This window comes from Mustela nivalis (genome assembly GCF_964662115.1).
Source record: "Mustela nivalis genome assembly, chromosome: 5".
Classification (NCBI taxonomy): domain Eukaryota; kingdom Metazoa; phylum Chordata; class Mammalia; order Carnivora; family Mustelidae; genus Mustela; species Mustela nivalis.
In genome coordinates, this window is record NC_139024.1 from 156,949,352 (window position 1) to 156,968,213 (window position 18,862).

The window sequence follows — 18,862 nt, forward strand, 5'->3', positions numbered from 1 at the left end:
TCCTGATGAGCAGGGAGCCCGATGGGGCGGCTCCATCCTGGCTCCATGATCTGGAATCATGACCTGAGCCAAAGGCAGACGCTTAACAACTGAGCCACCCAGGCGCCTCACCAACTTAATTTTTAAGAGACCCCAAATGTCTATCATAGGTAAATGTACAAACGTGTATATCCAGTTTCGTGAACACTCAACAAGAACATGAAGGGATTACTGACGCCTGCAAAGACATGCATGAATCTCCAAATAATTGTGCGGAATGAAAGAAGCCAGACCAAAAAAGGATGGAACATACTGTATTCCATTCATATCCAATTCTAAAAAATGCAAACTAAGTCTATAGCAACAGGAAGCCCAGCAGAGGTTGCCTGGAGATGAGAGTGGTGTGGAGGGAGGAATTACCGCGGCACACACATCAACATTTTGTGGGGATCGATACGTTCGTTGTATTGATGGTGGTGATTATTTCACAGGTGTGCACATGTTAAAACATGTACAACTGTATCCTTCTGCAGTTTACTGCATATCAATTTCCTTCGGTAAAACTGTTTAAAAATTGTAGCTGATTATATTACAGATTCAAGGCAAATAAATTTAAAAATCTAGATGAAATGGGTAATTTTCTAGGCAAACAATATATTACTAAAATTGACACCCATTATAAACAGAAAGCCTAAACAGACTGCTTTTGTAGAAGAAACAGAAAAAGTTACCATGGAACTATCACAGGAAAGCACCCAGCCCAGATTGTTTCACATCAGAATTCAACCTTCAAAGACCAGCTAATTCCAGTGCCCTATAAATTGTTCTAGAATATTAAAAATGAACAAAAATGTAATGGCTTTCATGATGCAATTAAAATGTTGAAACCTAAAACCTGGAAAATATAGTACAAAAAAATAAAAAGAAAGAAAGTTAGGGACCAATTTCATACAAACATTGAAGAAAAATGTATGAAACAAAATATGAGCAGTTAAGCTCATTACCATATTAAGAACAGAACATGCCCAGTCTAAGCAGGACTTGTTGCAGGAATGTAAGGTTGGTTCAATATTAGAAAATCCTTCCACATAAAGAATAAAGTTCCTTCCACATAGGAATAAAGTTAAGGAAAAAACCCTGTGATTTCTACAGATGCTCTAAAGGCCTTTTACAGAAAGCAGCCATTCTTCCTTTTTGTTAAGATTTTGAGAGCGTCAGCGAGAGAGCCCAAGTTGGGGGGTGCAGAGGGGGAGGAAGCCGACTCCCCAATGAGTACGGAGCCTGACATAGGCTCAGTCCCAGGACCCCAGGATCATGACCCGAGCAGAAGGCAAATGCTGAACTGACTGAGCCATGCCGGTGCCCTGAATGCAGCCTATCTTCTTCTTTTTTTAAGAAAGATAATTTTTTAAAAAGATTTTTATTTATTAGAGAGAGTAAGCAAGAAAGAGCAGGAGTAGTGGGGAGAGGCTGAAGGAGAGGGAGAAGCAGACTCCCCGCTGAGCAGGGAGCCCAATGTGGGACTTGATCCCAGGACTCTGGGATCATGACCTGAGCCGAAGGCAGATTCTTAACTGACTGAGCCACCCAGGCACCTCTGCAGTCCATCTTCTAACACCTATTCTTATTTTTTTTTTCCTTTGAGAGAGAAAGAGAGCACACAGGGCAGGGGAGGGGCAGAGAGAAGGATGGAGAGAATCTTCAGCTGGCTCCACGTCCGCACTGAGCTTGACAGGGGACTCAATCTCATCACCCTGAGATCATGACCTAGGCCGAAATCAAGATGCTTAACTGGCTGAGCCACCCAGGCACCCCAGTAATACCGACTCAGAAAAACTTAAGAAAAAAACTTAGGAATAATCACTGCAAAGTTTTAAAATCTGTGTTTCCTAAATTCAGTGACCTACCATAAATTACGAAAGCCTCATTCTCTCTCACAGAGATTGGGCTGTAAGAACAACTTGCTGAAGAGCTTCCAAGATTCTTTTCACCTGTTTTAGAACTAAAAAGAATAAGCAAGTTACTTAAAGTCTTAGCCTTCACAACATCATATTATGTATTATCTGTAAGGGAAAATATCTCCATCACTATCTATCAATAGGCTGTATGGTAATTATCTTTCACTATCTTAAGGAAGACAATCAAACCAAAGCTGGAAAATCTATATTCTCCGAAGAACACTTACATGACCTTATGCAGGAGAACACGGAGGCAGTCTCAAATTTAGGAAAGTGTCCAACAAATGAATGATGAGGTTTCTTTCATTATATGTACTAAAACTTCATAAATGTGATTTTTGTGTCCTGATACAGATAAGCCTATTTAGCTCATAAAGAAAATAAAATGTAACTGCAGACAATAATCTACTCTTGTTGAATGAATTAAAGCTATGAGAGCAGGCCTGGGGGAAACATGTATGCACAGACATCCAGGGGACAGAATCACAAGCCCTGGGGTGCACGGAAGCAACTTATTTCAAAAGTCCTGGGTGCTTACATCTATAGACTCCTCCAGAAAGAAGAACTGCTGGCCTTTCCTTTCCTTGACCTGAGGTCTTCATTCAGTGTTTTTAGTGGCTAAACTGGGCAATCAAGAATGCCCATTCCCCACAAATCCTGCCCATTTACACTATTTAATTTCCCAGCACTGTGGAGATTCTGTTGTGGAGACTTGGTCTCCATCCACTCAACTTGCCACGATCCTCTCGTTTATAAGAACGTCCGTGATAGCGATGCAAGTACTAAAGTACGTTTACCGAGGTCCAACCATGTCTGTACTCATCGCACTGTCTGGGTTTCCCGAGGTGTGAACTCTCCAACGTGAATACAGCCGGTTATTCCATGCAAAGCATTTCCACATTCATCACGTTTATACGATTCCTCTCCTGTGCGGATTCTCTGGTGCACAGTCATCCTGACTTGTGGGTAAAGGCGCTCCTCCGTACTCCACATAAGGTTCTGTAAGGTGTCAGTGCTGCACGAAGGCTTCCTCGTGGTCAGTACATCTCTGCAGTCTCTCGTTCATGTGATTCTCTGATGTACAATGAGGCCATGGTAACTGAAAGCTTTCCAACATTCCTTACACTGAGCACTCTTTCATGTGGTGGATCTCTGGTGGGAAAAGAGGAACCCACTCTAAACCAAAGCCTTTCCAAACTTGTTCTCAAAGAGATTTTCTTCGGTCTCTGGACTCCCTAAAGCTGAATAAGGACTCACCAGTGACTGAAACTTTTCCTGTGCTTACTGCATAGGTGCTGCATTTCTACAGAGACCCCACCACATGATTTAGCATCTTCATAATTTTTTTGTGTTGGAGACAAGTCTTTATTTTCATTCCCAGTAACACCATCTAAAAAAAAATGCAAAAAATGCAGATGTTGGTCATCTCTCTGCTAAGGTGAGACTTAAGATGAAGAATAGTGATAAAAATAAAACCCAGTTTTACCTCAAGTGCATGCCATTACTGTGCATCTGAACTGTCATCTCAATTTGGCCAAGTGCCCAAAAAGGCACGCAAGTTTCCAGTTTGAGGGAAGAAGAGACAGCTCGGGGGAAAGTTTGGAAAAACATGCAGGATTTTCTCACAAAATGAGACAATGAATCAGGAAGGCATAATCAAAAAAGTTAAGAGGAGATAAGTTTGAATCCAGAGATGAAAAATGGAGTATCATGAAATTAAGAGAAATTTTAATTTGCCAGTGCAAGTTAAAAGGATCATTTAGGGGCGCCTGGGTGGCTTTGTGGGTTAAGCCTCTGCCTTCGGCTCAGGTCCTGATCTCAGGGTCCTGGGATCAAGCCAGGAATCAGGCTCTCTGCTCAGTGGGGAGCCTACTTTACCCACTCTCTCTGCCTGCTTCTGATCTCTGTCAAATAAATAAGTAAAATCTAAAAAAAGAAAAAAGGATCATTTATACCGATTGATATGTACCTAGGCCACTACTACAGACAAGCAAATGCTCCACAAGTAAATATTTATTGAGTCAATCAATGAACAGTGGTCTACGATAACAGTTAACTTCAAGCAACAGCTAGAACAGTTTCAAAATACACACCGTTTTGAAATGGAAAAACTAAAATGGAGAAAATAACTTTTTCAGTAATGTCAGGACTAAAATATAGGAAGAAAGCTGCACTTTGAAGTTAAAGGAGTTGAACAGGTCAAAGTAAACCAAACAAAACTCCTCACAGATATGGCTGAGAGCTTCTACCTCAAGAATCAGGCAAATAATGAGAAGGCGATGGGTAGAGCCAAGTCTTCAAGGGAAAGGACGTTACTGAGAGTTCTAAAGCGCTTCCTTTCAAGGGTCTCGCAGATACCTTTTCTCATCAGCTTTCCATTCCAAAAGGCGATAATGCTCAAACTATGACAGCGGCTTAACAGGCTGCACTTAAAACCCTGGATTCCATCACACTATCTGTGCTATAAGCACTTCTTGTGCTGTTCTATAGCCTGGGCCCTAAAGGCAACGGGATGAAGCAGGTCTTGGAAAACTGGATTTGAAGTCGCCCAAACAACAACCCAATACAGAACTTCCCAGAGGCGCACACGAACACCCAGGGGAATTAAAGCTCATGAGGGAGGTGCTGGGTTTGGGCTGCAAAGACATGTGGTGGATCCCAAGTTTGGTTTTACTGCTTTCTCTGCTATTCCAGAAGACTTATGACCTGAGGTCTTCATTCAGGTCATTATGCCAACCCTTCCCACCTGACGGTTTTCCTCCAAGCTGTCTCCAACTTTTCTAGCTTAAGTGATACCTCTTCTCCACATTCTGGGTACTATCCCTGCCTGAATCTGCAGCTTCCCAGCGAGGTGTGAGGACTGGCTTCAGCGCCTGCTCCTTGGTCTACTTGGTGGTCTCAGCAACCGTGGGCGAAGCTCTCTGACAGCCCTGGGAGGCCCAGGTAACTACCTCCTGATAGCAGCAACTTAAAGTCTGAAGGACTATGCGACTTCTTTGCCAGTGGTCCCAGGCACGGCCCTCTCCGTCTGCCATCAGTCACCATCAGGGACCTTCCCGCAGGAGGACCGCCATTCTGGAATGAGCGCACTCAGGAGAAGATTCACACCAGCCTGAGGTCCACACCGGTTTTTCAGAAGGATTTCCTTGTAGCTAGTCTTCTTCCTGGGGCACAAATAACACTGTTATCAGAAACTCTCATTTTTGTTTAGCTCCTTGACTCGGGAACTCACTAGCCAGACAAGGCACTGAAAGAAAAAGGAACTTCGTCAGGAAGCTAAATAAAGGAAGTGGGAGGGAATTTGCAAATCCTTCATTCGCACCGTGTGCTAAAGTCTTTTACTTCCTAAATGTTTGTTAATGAAACTTGATAGACCGGGACCCTCCTCCCCTGGGTTCTCACCTTCAGAGAATCCCGAAGAGACGGTAGAGGAAGGAACATCAGAATGAGAAAATGGTAACAGCTCATCTTTACGTCAAGTTCTACACCTTGACTCGTTTGCGTGGGTTATAAGCCCATGACGGTTGGAGGACTCCGCGGTACAGAGAAAAGTCACTTGCTCCCACCGGAAGTGGCCGCGGACTCCCGCACCGCAGGCAGGTCAGACGCAGACCTCCCCGACCTGCCCCATCTCCTGTTCACAAAACCGGGACCCCAGACTCTCCTCTGCCCAAGAGCCCAGGTCGCCCGACACAGCGCACACCTCGGAAGCCGCCCCGATTCCCGCGGCAACTCCCGGAGCGCGGGTCCCACCCGCCCACACCCGCCCCGCCGAGGCCGGGGGCGCAGGAGGGAGGCCGCGCCCCGCCCCCGCCCCCGCCCAGGTGCGCGCCGGGTCCCGCGGGCTCGCGCTTCCGGGCCGGCCGCAGCCCCTGCCGCGCGCCGTTCGGTCTCCTCTAGGCACCTGGAGGCTTTCTCCTCTCGGTGGTTGCCTGGCTGCGTCCCCGCCCCGCACAGCCTCCCGCGGCGCCCGCAGGTGAGCGGGGCCCAGGCTCCCAGGACAGAGCGCGAACCTGGGCTGCGCCGAGATAAAGCTGGGGGCGACGTCTGTCCCCGAGGGAGGGCGAGGTCTGTTCCCGCGGACCCCGGAGGCGCCCCACGCAAAGGTCCTGGGGACGCTGCACGCGATGCCAGTGACCTGCGGCTGCGGCGCGCGCGGAGCTGCACCCCAGCGCAAAGCTAGGTGTAGACAGCCCATCTACCCCACGGAACGCCCAGTCGGTGGCTGCTACGGTCACCGCTTACCCTGTGGGGAAACCGAGACCCCATGGGGTAAATCGCTCGCCCGAATTGTTTGATTACAGAAAACTCACGTTTTTTAGAGGGTGTGAAATGATGAGATCACTGGAGTAGGCACGAGTGAGGCACTAGACCAAAAAGTCAAGTCCGCGTAAAGAGCCCAAGAGGGATCAGTAAGATCTAACCGTAATTCACAGATGACAAATAACGGCCACTTAGAGGTCCTTCTGGGGATACCCAGGACCAGTCTATCTGGGCTGAGATGATCCGTGGAAAAAACATGTATCCCCCAAAGATCATCTTCAGCTGAGCTGGGCGAAAGCTCCGGGAGCCTTGACCGATGGGCTTTCAGACCTGGTAGTGTGAGCGAGGAGTTTCCACAAAATCAAGGGAAAACCGCTGGCTCTCCAGGATGGTCTTACAATGTGAGCCAAGGAGCTACTCAACTGAGTTTACTTATCATGAATGGCTTTGTCAAAATCAAATTATATGTATAAAATAAAACCTATGTATAACACATTTTTATAGAATATAGTCATACATATATTCTCTCTCTATAAAATACTATACATATATAAAAATGTGCAAGGACTCCTTACCAATTACACCCAAAAACATTTGGCATGAGAGAAGACCCAAAGAAATTCCAATAAAATGAACTGCTAGGGGTGTCTGGGTGGCTCAGTGGGTTGAACCTCTGCCTTCCGCTCCAGTCATGATCTCAGGGTCCTGGGATGGAGCCCAGCCCTACCTACTTGTGATCTGTCAAATAAATGAATAAAATCTTAAAAAAAAAGAACTGCTAGAGGGATTGTGATATGAGAACTATTACAATATGAGAACTTTTAAGTGTGAAAGGATGGAAGTTGAGAATATTTAACCAAAGGTTATCAGATGATTATCCCTAAGCTGAATAGGACAATTTGTTGCCCAAATAAATTCTGGGCTGTGCAGTCAGGATAGGCACCTGAAAGAACTATTTTATATAATTATGTTTCCTTTAATCCTAGCCATGGTATTAGCTACAAATATAAAACCCTCATCAAGAATAGATTCATATCGGTTACTGGACAGATCTATAATGGGGCATTATAGATCTATACAGATCTATAGATCTACAATGGGACATTATAATCTACATCTTTATGATCTGTATTATTGAAGACTGCCCCAAATCCCATATTCTGTCAGAATGGAGGGTGATCCTTTCCTATCAAGAGCCCATTTTTAGTGGAATGTCTCCTGTGGACACCCTCCCTGTGTCAGCAACAAGCATTAGGGCTCACGTTCCACTGACCAAACCTCATCCGCAACCTAGCGAGCAGAAAGGGTGGTGATATTATTACCTTGGGTGCTTGGACCTAGGATTCTTGGGTTTCTGAAGTATCTTTTAAAAAAGAGTGACAGGAGTAGAAAAGTTATACAGACATCAATTACCACTGCAACAACAGGGCTCCTTTAACTGAAACGAAGTGTGGGCTCTAGAATTGGGCTGCTTGGGTTCAAAGCTGGGCCCCACCGTATACTAACTTTGTGACCTCACGCAGCTTCAATGCTAAAAATAAAATAAAGCACCTAGTAAGGCCTAGCCCTTAGTAAACTGTATATGTTACATATTTTTAATAAATTTTATTCTCGACTCCCAAAGATGGCCAATAAGGGCTTTGAGTGTGAGAACTCTGTAATAAATAATCTAGGGGAGATAGATAACAAGAGGCTACTTCTGTTCAGAGCACAGTAGTGTGAACCTGCTCTCCACTGCTGGCCTCACCCCACAACTGACATTTCTCAATTCAGAGCCTCCTCAATCCCATTCTCTTTCCTCAGTAGCTTTACCTCACACTGAAAATTTCAGCAACCTCTTCATACCCCTGGGGGGTTCTGGAGGGGGGCTGGCTTTCTTCCCTTTGCAGTCCGTTATACCCCCTGCAACCCGTTTGTCAGGTTACTCTTCATTCAAAGCCCCCTTCACTTTTTATTGCTTTAAGGAATTGGATTCTCCCCCAACCTCTCCAGCTTTTTGTCTTAAACACTCAGTATCTTGTTCACCTTGAATCAATGAGAAAAGCAGCTCAATCTCACTCTCATCCTTAATATTATTTCTAAGTAACTGCTTTGTGATTCGAGTGTTACACCAGTGCCTCAACCTGGTTGAGTCACTACCCTTGACTGACATCCTTTCTACCTTGGACTTGCTTCCATTTCACATTTTTCCTTTCTAGCCTACTGCCTGTTATTGCTGATGGTTTCAAAATCCACAAAGGTTAGCTGCTTCAGAGGACCCTGATTTCCTAGATCCTGTCCCTGTTAGACAGTATCTACCTTTTATCCATAAAGACGCACTCTGGGTTTCATCACTTCGTCATTCTCTGTTCGCCACACTCTCCCATTCTGTGTCTGACCTGTCCTGTCCTCCACTTGCCCCCCCGGGGCCTTCTACTTCCATGTTGCCAATTCGGCTGCAGTTACACTGTTTCCCCCTAATCCTGGATAGTTTGACCCCTTTGATGTCTACCTGGAAATGCCACGCCACCCCACCCCTTCTTGGTACTGCAACGATATTTAAGTACAAGGAACAACCAGAACAAAACCCCCACCCACCTTTATGAGTTATGAACTGCATGCTAGGTAACAGGCATAACCCGATGTTCTGGGTCTCTGTCTATGGCTCCTTTGTATTAGGCAACTAAAGGCGTTAGAGGCAAATGGACGAATGCGTCTGCGCTGAGAACGTGTTAAGCAGAAGATGTAAGTAAGAGCACTGTGAACAGAAAGCCAAGTTAAAATAAGAATCACGGGGTGCCTGGGTGGCTCAGTGGGTTAAGCCTCTGCCTTCGGCTCAGGTCATGATCTCAGGGTCCTGGGATCGAGCCCCACGCCAGGGTCTCTGTTTAGTGGGGAACCTGCTTCCCCCCCACACCGCCTGCCTCTCTGCCTACTTGTGATCTCTGTCAAATAAATAAAATCTTTTAAAAATAAAAAAATAAAAAAGAACCCTGTTCCCATGAGCAGTAGGCTTCGAAACGCTCAAAGGGACTCCTAGGAGTGACGTCAGTTTGGCCACCATGTCTGAAGTCCAATCCGGTGACGAGACATGCTCATACAGGTTCTCGTCACTAAACACCGAGGAGCGTGCGGGAGTGAGAGATGCAAGGCAGGCCGAGCTGGGAAAGGGAACAGGAACACACACAGCTCGGAGCTCTCAGGCTCACTCGGGGCAACAAACTGTTTCCTGGATGTAAAAAAGCGTTAGTTCCCAACCCCAGCTGCCTCAGTGTCTCATGTGCGCAGCTCCCAGGCTGGTCTTAGGAAAAAACACCTAAATAAGAAGTCCTCAACTTGTGACTGAGTTTTCAAATGTTCACGGGCTTTGCTCTGTTGTGAACTCAGAATGTTCTCCCATGGTCACGTAAATTCCAATCCCAAAGCAAATCTGACACATGTCATAATATGCCCGTTATGGTACTAACACCATTGTTATTTTTATGGGAAAACGTGCTCACACTTACAGCTCAGAAGGGACATCACAAGTATTTCTCCAGGGACTCTTCTGGTTCCAAACCAGTGATAATACTCTTGTGTTCTCTGGACAGGGCGACAGACGGAGAGGCCAGAGACGGGGGCCGTGGGGAAAGGTGGCAGAGTGCATTACAGGAGCCGGGAGGAGATGGGATGGAGGCTCGGGGCTAGGTACAACAGCAGTTAGGAGTGCTTAAAGGAGGGTCATTATCCGTTTCTCCCCTCCCCCTTTCCTCACCACTTCAGACCACTCAGCCGCTAGAGGTGAGGGGTGAGAGGACCCTGGAGTTGTGTAGGGTGAGGGGTTAATCTCAGAAGCTGCAGAGTCGGCCATGCCAAGGTAGCAAGGGAAGGAAATCAAAGGACAGCTCAGTGAAGGTCAAAAATCCTCTGTAAAGAAGACAAACAGACCAGGAGCCACGTGCGCCTCTCTGTGGCTGCCGGCTACCCCCAGTAATGGCCACAGGCCGTCGTCCGGGACTGAATTGCTCACCCAGTAGAACAGGAGCAGAGCCAACCAGTCATCGGCTCATCTGTTCTCACGAGTCCCAAGAGACAGTCACTAACTTTGGCTCTTTGATATGCTCAAGGAGGTATGCAAACCAAGAAATTGTAAACCAGTTCTGCAGAGCAGTTGTTAGGGAATTGAGAACACGAGAACTACGTAACTGGGGGAAAGAGAGGTTAGAGGCAAAGAGAACCCTAGTGCCCTCCCTAACTAAACGCGAAGCCTTGTGCTCAGACGACCCCAGGAGCCTTCGAATGTAGGTCAGTCTCCTATTTTGACGCCCTTACAGCGGGATGGTGGTCAGGTTCCCTGTGCTCTCTATGGTCCTGCTGGCACCTGTCCGCTGTACGGCTTCCATTATGCTCTGAACCAGCAGCGGTGCCTGCTTACGGGCAAGTGTTCCCATGTCCACGCTCCACAGGCAACCATGAAGGCAGCTGGGATTCAATGCAGTGAGGCAGAAGGTCTGTGAGTGGGACTCGGGCGTTCTCCTCAGTGAAGTGGAGAGATCCCTAGAGCAACGGACAGGACTTGAGGTCAGAGACCTACACTTCAGTGGCTGGGCTTTCCCTTGTGACACTGTAGCTACATCACCGTCTCTGCACGCAAGAGTGTCCTCACCTTTCCAATGGCCAATAATTTTAGAGATACTTTTCTTACCCTCCCAGTCTGTCCCCAAGTTCCGTTGCCAACGTACCGCCAACAACTGCCCAACTGAACAGACCCCGTACCTCAGGTCGACTCGCGTGCTTCCAAATCATGAGCGCTCTTGCCTCTGCCTATATTTCCTTCACCCTAAATGCTTTCCATTTTGCCCTCCAATTCTGCCCATCCAATCCTTAGCGTCAGTAAGATCTTTCCTGACCCCCCAAGGCACCAGCAGTCCGTCCTCTCGGATGGACAGCATTTACTGTGTGCCACAAGCCACTTCCAAGACACAGGACCTGTGTCATTTCTCCTGTCCTGCTGCGATCTCATCTAACCTCACATGCAGATCTTAGCTATCCCCAACTAAACCGTCAACTTCGGAGAAGAGGAATGTGGTGTTCTGCTTCTTGATCTCCACAGCACCTGACAAAATGGGCGGCACCCAGGGGATCCTTTATCAATACCTGAGGCTTCCTTATAGCAACAGTGACTGGCGTTTTGCCCTAAACGATTTCAAAGCCTGCACTCTGGGACACAGCCGCCCTGCAGTCATCATACAGGAACAGGTTTTTCTCCTCTGTGGGTAGTCTGATGTTGAGTAAGAGCTGAGGTCTGCCTGAACGACTCCCCACACTCTTTACCTGTACAAGGACCACCTCTAGCATGGGTTCTCTGGTGTTTACTAAGATCTGACCTCTGTCTGAAGGCTTTGCCACATTCATCACATTGGTAGGGTTTCTCCCCAGTGTGGATTCTCTGGTGCTGGATGAGGCTGGTGATTCCTCGGAAGGCGTTCCCACACTCGTCGCACTTGTAGGGCCTCTCTCCAGTGTGGATTCTCTGATGTTCCGTGAGGACGGATCTTTGCGTGAAAGCCTTCCCACACTCATCACATTTATAAGGTCTCTCCCCAGTGTGAATTCGCTGATGTTCTACAAGACTCGTCCTCTGAATAAAGGCTTTTCCACATACATCACACTTGTAAGGTTTTTCTCCAGTGTGGATCCGCTGGTGCTGAACAAGGCCACTCTGGCTGAAGGATTTCCCACATTCCTTACACTGATGGCACTTTTCTTTGTGGTGGATCTCCTGGTGGGAAACCAGGGATGAGTTATACACAAAGGCTTTTCCACACTCGCTGCACTCATAGGGCTTCGCCCCAGTGTGAACTCCTTGATGCTGAGTAAGTATCGAACGCCGACTGAAACTCTTATTACACTGAGTACAATGGTACGGTTTGTCTCTCGTGTGGATCTTGAGATGGTGAAAGAGGCCTGCTTTCTGGCTGAAGGCTTTGCCGCACTCATTACAGTGGTAGTGCTTCTCTCCTGTGTGAAGTCTCTGATGCTGGTTAAGAGCTGACCACCGGCCAAAGGCTTTGTCACACTCATTACACTTATACGGTTTCTCTCCAGTGTGGATTATTTTGTGCCGGATAAGCACAGTTCTCCCACGGAATGTTTTTCCACATTCCTCGCACTTGTAAGGCCTGTCTCCAGTATGGACCCTCTGATGTTCTACAAGGCGCGAGTGCTGACTGAAGGCTTTCCCACACTCCTCGCACTCATGAGGTTTTCCTCCCGGACAGAACCTCTGCTGTTCATCCAGAAGGACTCGGTTTTCTTCACCTGTAGGTTGTTCACCTTCCCTGGAGTGTCCAGAAGACTCTTCTGGTTTTGCCTCAGGATCGTCAGCTTCTCTGCACTGAGCAGGCCAGAACACTTCACGTTTAAATGCAGACATGTTCTCATGTGGTTCCATTTCTTCAGAAATTTCTTGCTTTAAATTCCCGTACTCGTTCCCAGTCTCAACACCTGAAACTGCAATGGATCACCGAGTCAACGAGTGTCCAACATAAGATTCGTCGGTGAAAAACACTAAGAACCCAGAGTTTCTGCAGGACCATGAAATGGCCTAAGAACACAGGACGGACATAATACGTAAAACTCCAAAAATTGTTATGGAAAAGACCAGTAACCCAATAGAAACTGGGCAAAGGAAAAATTGTCTCCAGAAAAATTAATACAGTAGTTCTTAAATGTAAGATGCCCCACCTCAAAATAAGGGAAAAGCAAATTCAAACAATACGGAGATAAACTTTTCACCCATCATCCTGCCACGTTCATGAATGTCCCACGTTGCCGGTGGGTGTAAACTGACCCAGGCCTGACAGAGCATCTGACAGCATCCATCACAATGACAAACCTTTGGCTTAGTAATTCCACAAACAGGAATTTATCCTGCAGTGCACCACACACCATGTGTTAGAATAAAACACTGGGGACAACTTAGGGGGGTGGGTAAGTTAACTGTGTGGTTCATCCAAACATTTTATTACTAAGTTGCTGTTAAGAAATAAAAAATGCAAGCTTTTACAATCTTAGTGATAAAGAGAAGAAAAGGTATCTGTTTGAATATGAAAACATATAGATCTCTAGGGAAGGACACATAAGAACTTAATACACGGACAACCTATTTCAGGGCTGGAAGACCAGACGGCCGAGGAAATGAAGTGGAATGAAAACTTTTCACTAAATAATTTAAAATTTTTGTCTTTGAACTAGATGAACTTTTACCTACTTTAAAAAACTAAATGGAAAAGAATATAGGGGTGCCTGGGTGGCTCAGTCATTAAGCATCTGCCTTTGGCTCAAGTCATGATCTCAAGGTCATGGGATGAAGCCCCAAATCGGGCTCTGCTCCATGGGAAGCTGCTTCTCCCTCTCCCACTCCCCCTGCTTGTGTTCTCTCTCTCGCTGTCTCTCTCTCTCTGTCAAATAAATAAATAAAACCTTTAAAAAAGAAAAAAAAGGAAAAGAATAAATATAAATGAAGTAGAGATAAGGAAGTTATGGAGTCTTTCATCCATTCATCAACTTTTAATATTCTGCCACGTCTGCTTTATTGTTCCTCTCTTTGTAAGCGTACACAAATATACACTTTTTCCTGAACCATCTGAAAAATGCGGTCATCATGGGGCAGAGGCTTGTTTATGAAGGAAGGAAACAGCCAGAGTGAAGACAGTAGCACCGTCTGACAGCGTAAAGGCTAGAAAGAGCAAGACCAATACCATGGAAAACAACTACCAGAAAGACTAAATTAAGTGATCTCAAATAAAACAGTGCAAGAATTCGAAAAATATTTAAATATAAAGAGAACACCTGAAGAGCGAGAAACTGAAGTGGCCGAGAGTGTGCACGAGAGACTTCGTGACTCTGACCATCAGGAACAGTGCGGAGTACTAGGGCGGCCTGCTGGCCCGTCCTCCCCTCCCCCCCAGACGGCTCTGTCTGCCCTACCTGGCTCCTCCAGTGGGGCTTCAGGTTCTGGAGACTCACACTTGGGCTGTGCCATCAGGGGTGGGAGGGACACACCGGGCTCCTGTTCTGTTCCCAGAGGGGCCGTCTCCTCCAAGGGCTGGCCTTGTTCCTCGGTGTGGACTGAGACCTGCGGCAAGATAAACAGCTCACACAGTCTGTGAACAGCAAATAAGAGTACAGGATCCCCGGCGGTGACGTCCAGCTCTCTGACACCTCAACTTTCCCCCAGACACCAGCCTGCCGTAACCCTCCCCACGGCGCCTCCTCTGGGAAACCTTCCCTGCTCCTGTTCTTCACAGCTAAACGCTGCTGGTTGTGTCACCTTCACTGTTGATGCCTGGAGAAAGGCAGAAGGAAACGAAGGAGTGACAGAGGGTGCAGGACGGAGGAGAAATCTCTTCGCCGTAGGCTCCGGAAGCTGTTCCCTACAGCCACCCTTCCCCAGGCCCCACTCCACCTCCTTCCAGGACAGGACCTTATTTTCTCCTTGCCCAAGGTCATGGTCACATGAGAGGCCACCCACCATTCATTTCATCACTCCCCGTACCCCCCACTTCTTCCCTTCCACTTAAAGGAAGAAGCCTGTTCTCTTCAAGGTGCGTAGGTCTCCACTCTTGCCTTCAATCCCACCCCTTACTGCACCCGACCCCTGCTCTGGCCACCAACTCATTTATTTAGCAGTTTAAGCCATCCTGTAGGTTCTGTGCCTGCAGGGAATCACTCCCCTTGTATTTGAAAATACCGCGTCTCCCCAGCAGGGTGTGAAATGCTGGGATCTGGGACCACTCTTGTTCCTAAGTCTGTGTCTTAGTTCAGGAACTCTGGGAGCGGGGGCTGGTTACCTCGACTACATGGCACCATGTACACAAAGCACACTGCAGGGGGCATTGCCACAGTAGGCCCTCGAACTGCTCCCCAGTCCTCTACAGTGGCTACACTCTGTAAATAAGAAATCACCCCACACTGCCTCTATTCTGACAGTTTCATTGTGCAACCTCTGCCCCCAGAATAAGAGCCAAAATCAGAAGGATGCTGAGATGGACAGAAAAAGATGTTTCAACTTCAAATGTGGAGGGAGAAAAAAGCCAGTACAGTGGTCTGTGTCTTCCATCTGTGGATCTCTGGCAAGGCTCAGAAATCGAGTTTAAATTTTGTTAGCTGCCCCCAGCATGCTTTGAGGGAAGGGGTTGGCTTGCAAAACAAACTCAACATGTTTCATTTTGTTCTGTTTTTTTAATCAGGGGAAAGCACAAACTCAACGCGTTTAAACCACATTACTTCTGCCTGCACTCGAGAATCCCTTCTTTATTTCGGTTCTCTTCCTGTCTCCTCGGCCACTCCTCCATTTCCACTGCCCTGATGACCCCCTTTTATCTCAAAGCCTTAAATATCATCCATAACCTGACCAGTTCCAGTTCTGCATCTCTAGCGCGGATCCCTGCATCGAATCCCAGCTTGTTATACTCAGTGGCTTGCTCAACTTTTCCAGGTGGATTCTACTAGGAATCTCAAAATCGACACACATCCAAAAACCTAGTAACCCTTAATCCCTGTCTGACCCAAAACCTTCCTCTCTCCCAGCCTTTACCATCTTTGTGAATGATGAATCTATGAGTCATAATGTTCAGAACAAAAACCCTAGCTGAACCCTGAACTTTCATATCCCACGTCCTACAGAAAAACAAATCATGTCAAGTGCCACCTCCGGAACAGGCAGGATCCAACTGCATCTCACCACTTCCACAGCTACTGCCCTAGTCCAAGCCACCAGCACCTGTTTCCTGGACTGGTGCTGAGCCTGTCTCCCTGCTTCTGCATTTGACCTCTTGGCCTCCCGTAACCCCCCCCCCCCAAGCACCATGTACAACTCTTCCAACAGAGTGGCTGGAGTGATTATTTTTACAATTTAGGTCAGGTTAAACCTCTCTTCTGTTCAACTCTCCGGTGACTCAGCACCACGTTTATTGTCTGCCTCCTTATTAGACTAGACTCCAGCTGGGAGACAACAGCAGCTTCTGCGCTTTGTTCATGGCTATGTTTCCAGTGCCCAGAATGGTGCCTGGTACAAAAACCCACATTAGTAAATGTCTCCTCAACAAATGAGCTTTCCCCAATCCACCTTCCCCTAACCCCTTGAACTCTGTTAGGAGCACCTGGATCCCGCCAGTCTCTCAAGCCGGAAGTCCCCAGTGCTCAGCCTGGAAGAGATCGCTCCCTGCAGAGTTTTCCCTTCATCCTTCCTTTTTCATCCACTCATCTGTCATCATTTCCAATGAATACTTACCTAAGACATGCTTCATCCTTTGAAGTCTCACTGTCACAACTCTCTTTGAAACTCGTGTCTTTCTGCCACAGGTTCCTCCCCTCCAGTGTTTCATGCCCCCAGTGCTGGGCACCCTTCTTGTTTCTCCACTTTATAGCCTCCCTACCAAGACTTCCCAGCCCTGCCTCTACTGACCAGCTGGGTCAGATCATTCTCTGTTGTATGATGCTGTCCTATACGGGTAATGTCCCTGGCCCATCAGCCACTAGATGTTGGTAGCACCTTGCCCCATCTGACAACCAAAAATGTCCCAAGACATTGCCCGATGCCTCTAGGGCACAAAACTGCCACTGGTTGAGAACCAGTATCAGTATTGAAACAAAACAGAACAGAACAAGATCCTACATACTTTGGTTACATCCTCGGGTTAGAGAAGCTCATTTAGACTCAAAGAGAAAGCGTTAGAAGCTTGTGTCCTACAGAATAAAATCTAAATTCCAGGGGTGGTATTCAAGGTCCTGGACTCTGTTTTCAATCCCTATTCACAACTCACCTGTCCCACCCACCCTGAGCTTTCTACTACTCCCAGTAACTCCCACCCCTGCCCGGCCCCTCCCTCCTAACCTTCCACTCTGCTCATACCTCCCACTCCTCCAAGGTGGTGACTTTGATTTCTCCTTCGTTTAATCCTTTAATGGAGAAAGGGCAGTGGACACACTGCTGTGCAAGAGAGCGAGGCCCCTTTGAAGACACTGCTGCCCACTCCCTTACCATGACCTAACATTTGCTCTTAGATGTTTTTGAGCTGCATTTCATCAAACAGAACTCTGTAGGCCTAGTACAGAAGTACATGATCCGTCCCCAGAGAAGCTATAAATAAGTCAGGACTACATTAATCAAGTTTCCATGAGGCTAAGGCCCGATACACCCATGTGTCAAGAACACACGGGCCTAGGAATCCATAATTCATTTTTTCTCAATCACAAAACCTCTCTTTTTCTCACCTGTTCTCCCGGCTCGTCCAGCTCCCGCTCCAGGTCCTCCAGCGCCGCCACCGCCTGCTCCCCGCTCTCCGGCTGCTGCTCCCGCACCCAGGCCTGCAGCTCCTCGGGCAGGATGGTCAGGAACTGCTCCAGCACCAGCAGCTCCACGATCTGCTCCTTGCTGTGCGTCTCGGGCCGCAGCCACTGGCGGCAGAGCTCCCGCAGCCGGCTCAGCGCCTCGCGGGGCCCCGGGGTCTCCTGGTAGCAGAACTGCCGGAAGGACTGTCGGAAGACCTCCCTGCTGTGGGTGTTGTTCTTCCGCAGGATCTGAGGCTGTCTAGGGGTGTCCTTCTCCTCCTCCTCAATCTTTACTTCCAGAAGGTCATCCTGGTCCTCGTGGGCCTGGAGCGCCCAAGCAGATGCCATCATAGCTGCGCAAGAGCTTTACCAGTGCTGCCAGCAAGATTCCCCGTTGAGATCGCCCTGCGTGGGCCTGAGGCCGAGGCCGCCCCTTCCAACACAGGCTACACCGCAGGCAAGACCTGCAAATGCTAACTTGACTTCCGTGCAGTGCAAGCCGCCTCCAGGCGAATTCACGCTACTCCGGGAAATGCTCCGCTTACAAGACTGAAGAACAGACCAGGCTGCCGAGACGGAGCGAACCGTACGACGCGGCCTGAGGCGTCTACGAACCAAGAGCGCGGCCCGGCAGGAACCCCGCATGGAGTCCCAGAGCGAAGGGCAACGGGAGTCCACCAACACCTGGAGCAAACGGACCGTCTCGCGGCGTCGGGACACCCTGGCTCCGGCGCCTCCGGCAGTGGCCGCACGTCCGGGGGACTCGCTGCCGTCAGCGGCGTCCCGACGGGCCCCGGGGTCGCGCGCAGTCTCCGCCCCTCCCCCCGCGGCAGACCCGCCGCGCCCCGCGGCTCTCCAAGCGCACAGCGCCGCACGCTCGCTCCCCCGCTGCCCGCGGCACTGCACAAGGGTCCCTCCGGAGGCACGGAAGGCCGCGGCCCGCAGACCGCCCACAGCCTGCGCCGCCGACAGCGCCCCACAAAGGCCGGAAGCGAGCGGGCTGGGCGCGCGCGCACTTCCGCCGCCGCCGCAGGGAGGGGCGAGCGCGGCCGGCAGTTCCCGCGCGGCTACGCTAGGTCGCGAGAGTTAGGCGGGTCCGCGGGCGCGCACTTCCGCCGCCGCCGGGAGGGGGCGGGCACTGCGGCGGAAGTTAGACTGCGAGCTGGCGGGGGCGGTAGGTCTCGACCCCAGCTCCTGCCTGCCCCCCCCCGCTGTGGGCGGGGCCTGGCAACACCTGCCGTAGGTGCCACTTTGTCCTGTACCTGTCTTTACAAGTGATCAGCGTCAACGTGCCGGTGTTTTGTTGGGGGTCTTGCATCTCTGCTCGGGGACACACTGGCCGGTAGCTTTCCTTCCCGAAACGTCTG

The 18,862-nt window shown here is 48.7% G+C and overlaps 1 protein-coding gene across 2 annotated transcripts; it reads right to left on the minus strand.

Annotated features, from left to right (window-relative positions):
• Positions 1-3,194: 3,194 nt before the first annotated feature.
• Positions 3,195-18,535, minus strand: ZSCAN12 (zinc finger and SCAN domain containing 12). 2 transcript variants are annotated; one of them, XR_014312030.1, is made up of 5 exons: positions 17,439-18,535; positions 14,151-14,298; positions 11,546-12,671; positions 4,889-5,101; positions 3,195-3,327 (listed from the first exon to the last, which is right to left on the minus strand). XR_014312030.1 is itself a non-coding variant. In XM_082731587.1 (4 exons), the coding sequence occupies exons 1-4, from the start codon at positions 17,844-17,846 to the stop codon at positions 4,972-4,974; spliced, it is 1,812 nt and encodes a 603-aa protein (XP_082587713.1). In that variant the 5' UTR covers positions 17,847-18,535; the 3' UTR covers positions 3,933-4,971. The 2 variants fall into 2 exon arrangements, 1 of the variants encoding a protein (XP_082587713.1); XM_082731587.1 differs by lacking the exon at positions 3,195-3,327 and having other exon boundaries at positions 3,933-5,101.
• Between the last annotated feature and the right edge of the window lie 327 nt (positions 18,536-18,862).

Coding starts and splice junctions, on each gene's coding strand:
- ZSCAN12 (XM_082731587.1), bottom strand. CDS start 17,846: ATGATGGCATCTGCTTGGGCGCTCCAGGCCCACGAGGACCAGGATGAC. Junction 12,672..14,150: donor AGCCCCACTGGAGGAGCCAG/GTAGGGCAGACA, acceptor GATCCATTGCAG/TTTCAGGTGTTGAGACTGGG. Junction 5,102..11,545: donor GGCAAAGCCTTCAGACAGAG/GTCAGATCTTAG, acceptor TTTGTGCCCCAG/GAAGAAGACTAGCTACAAGG.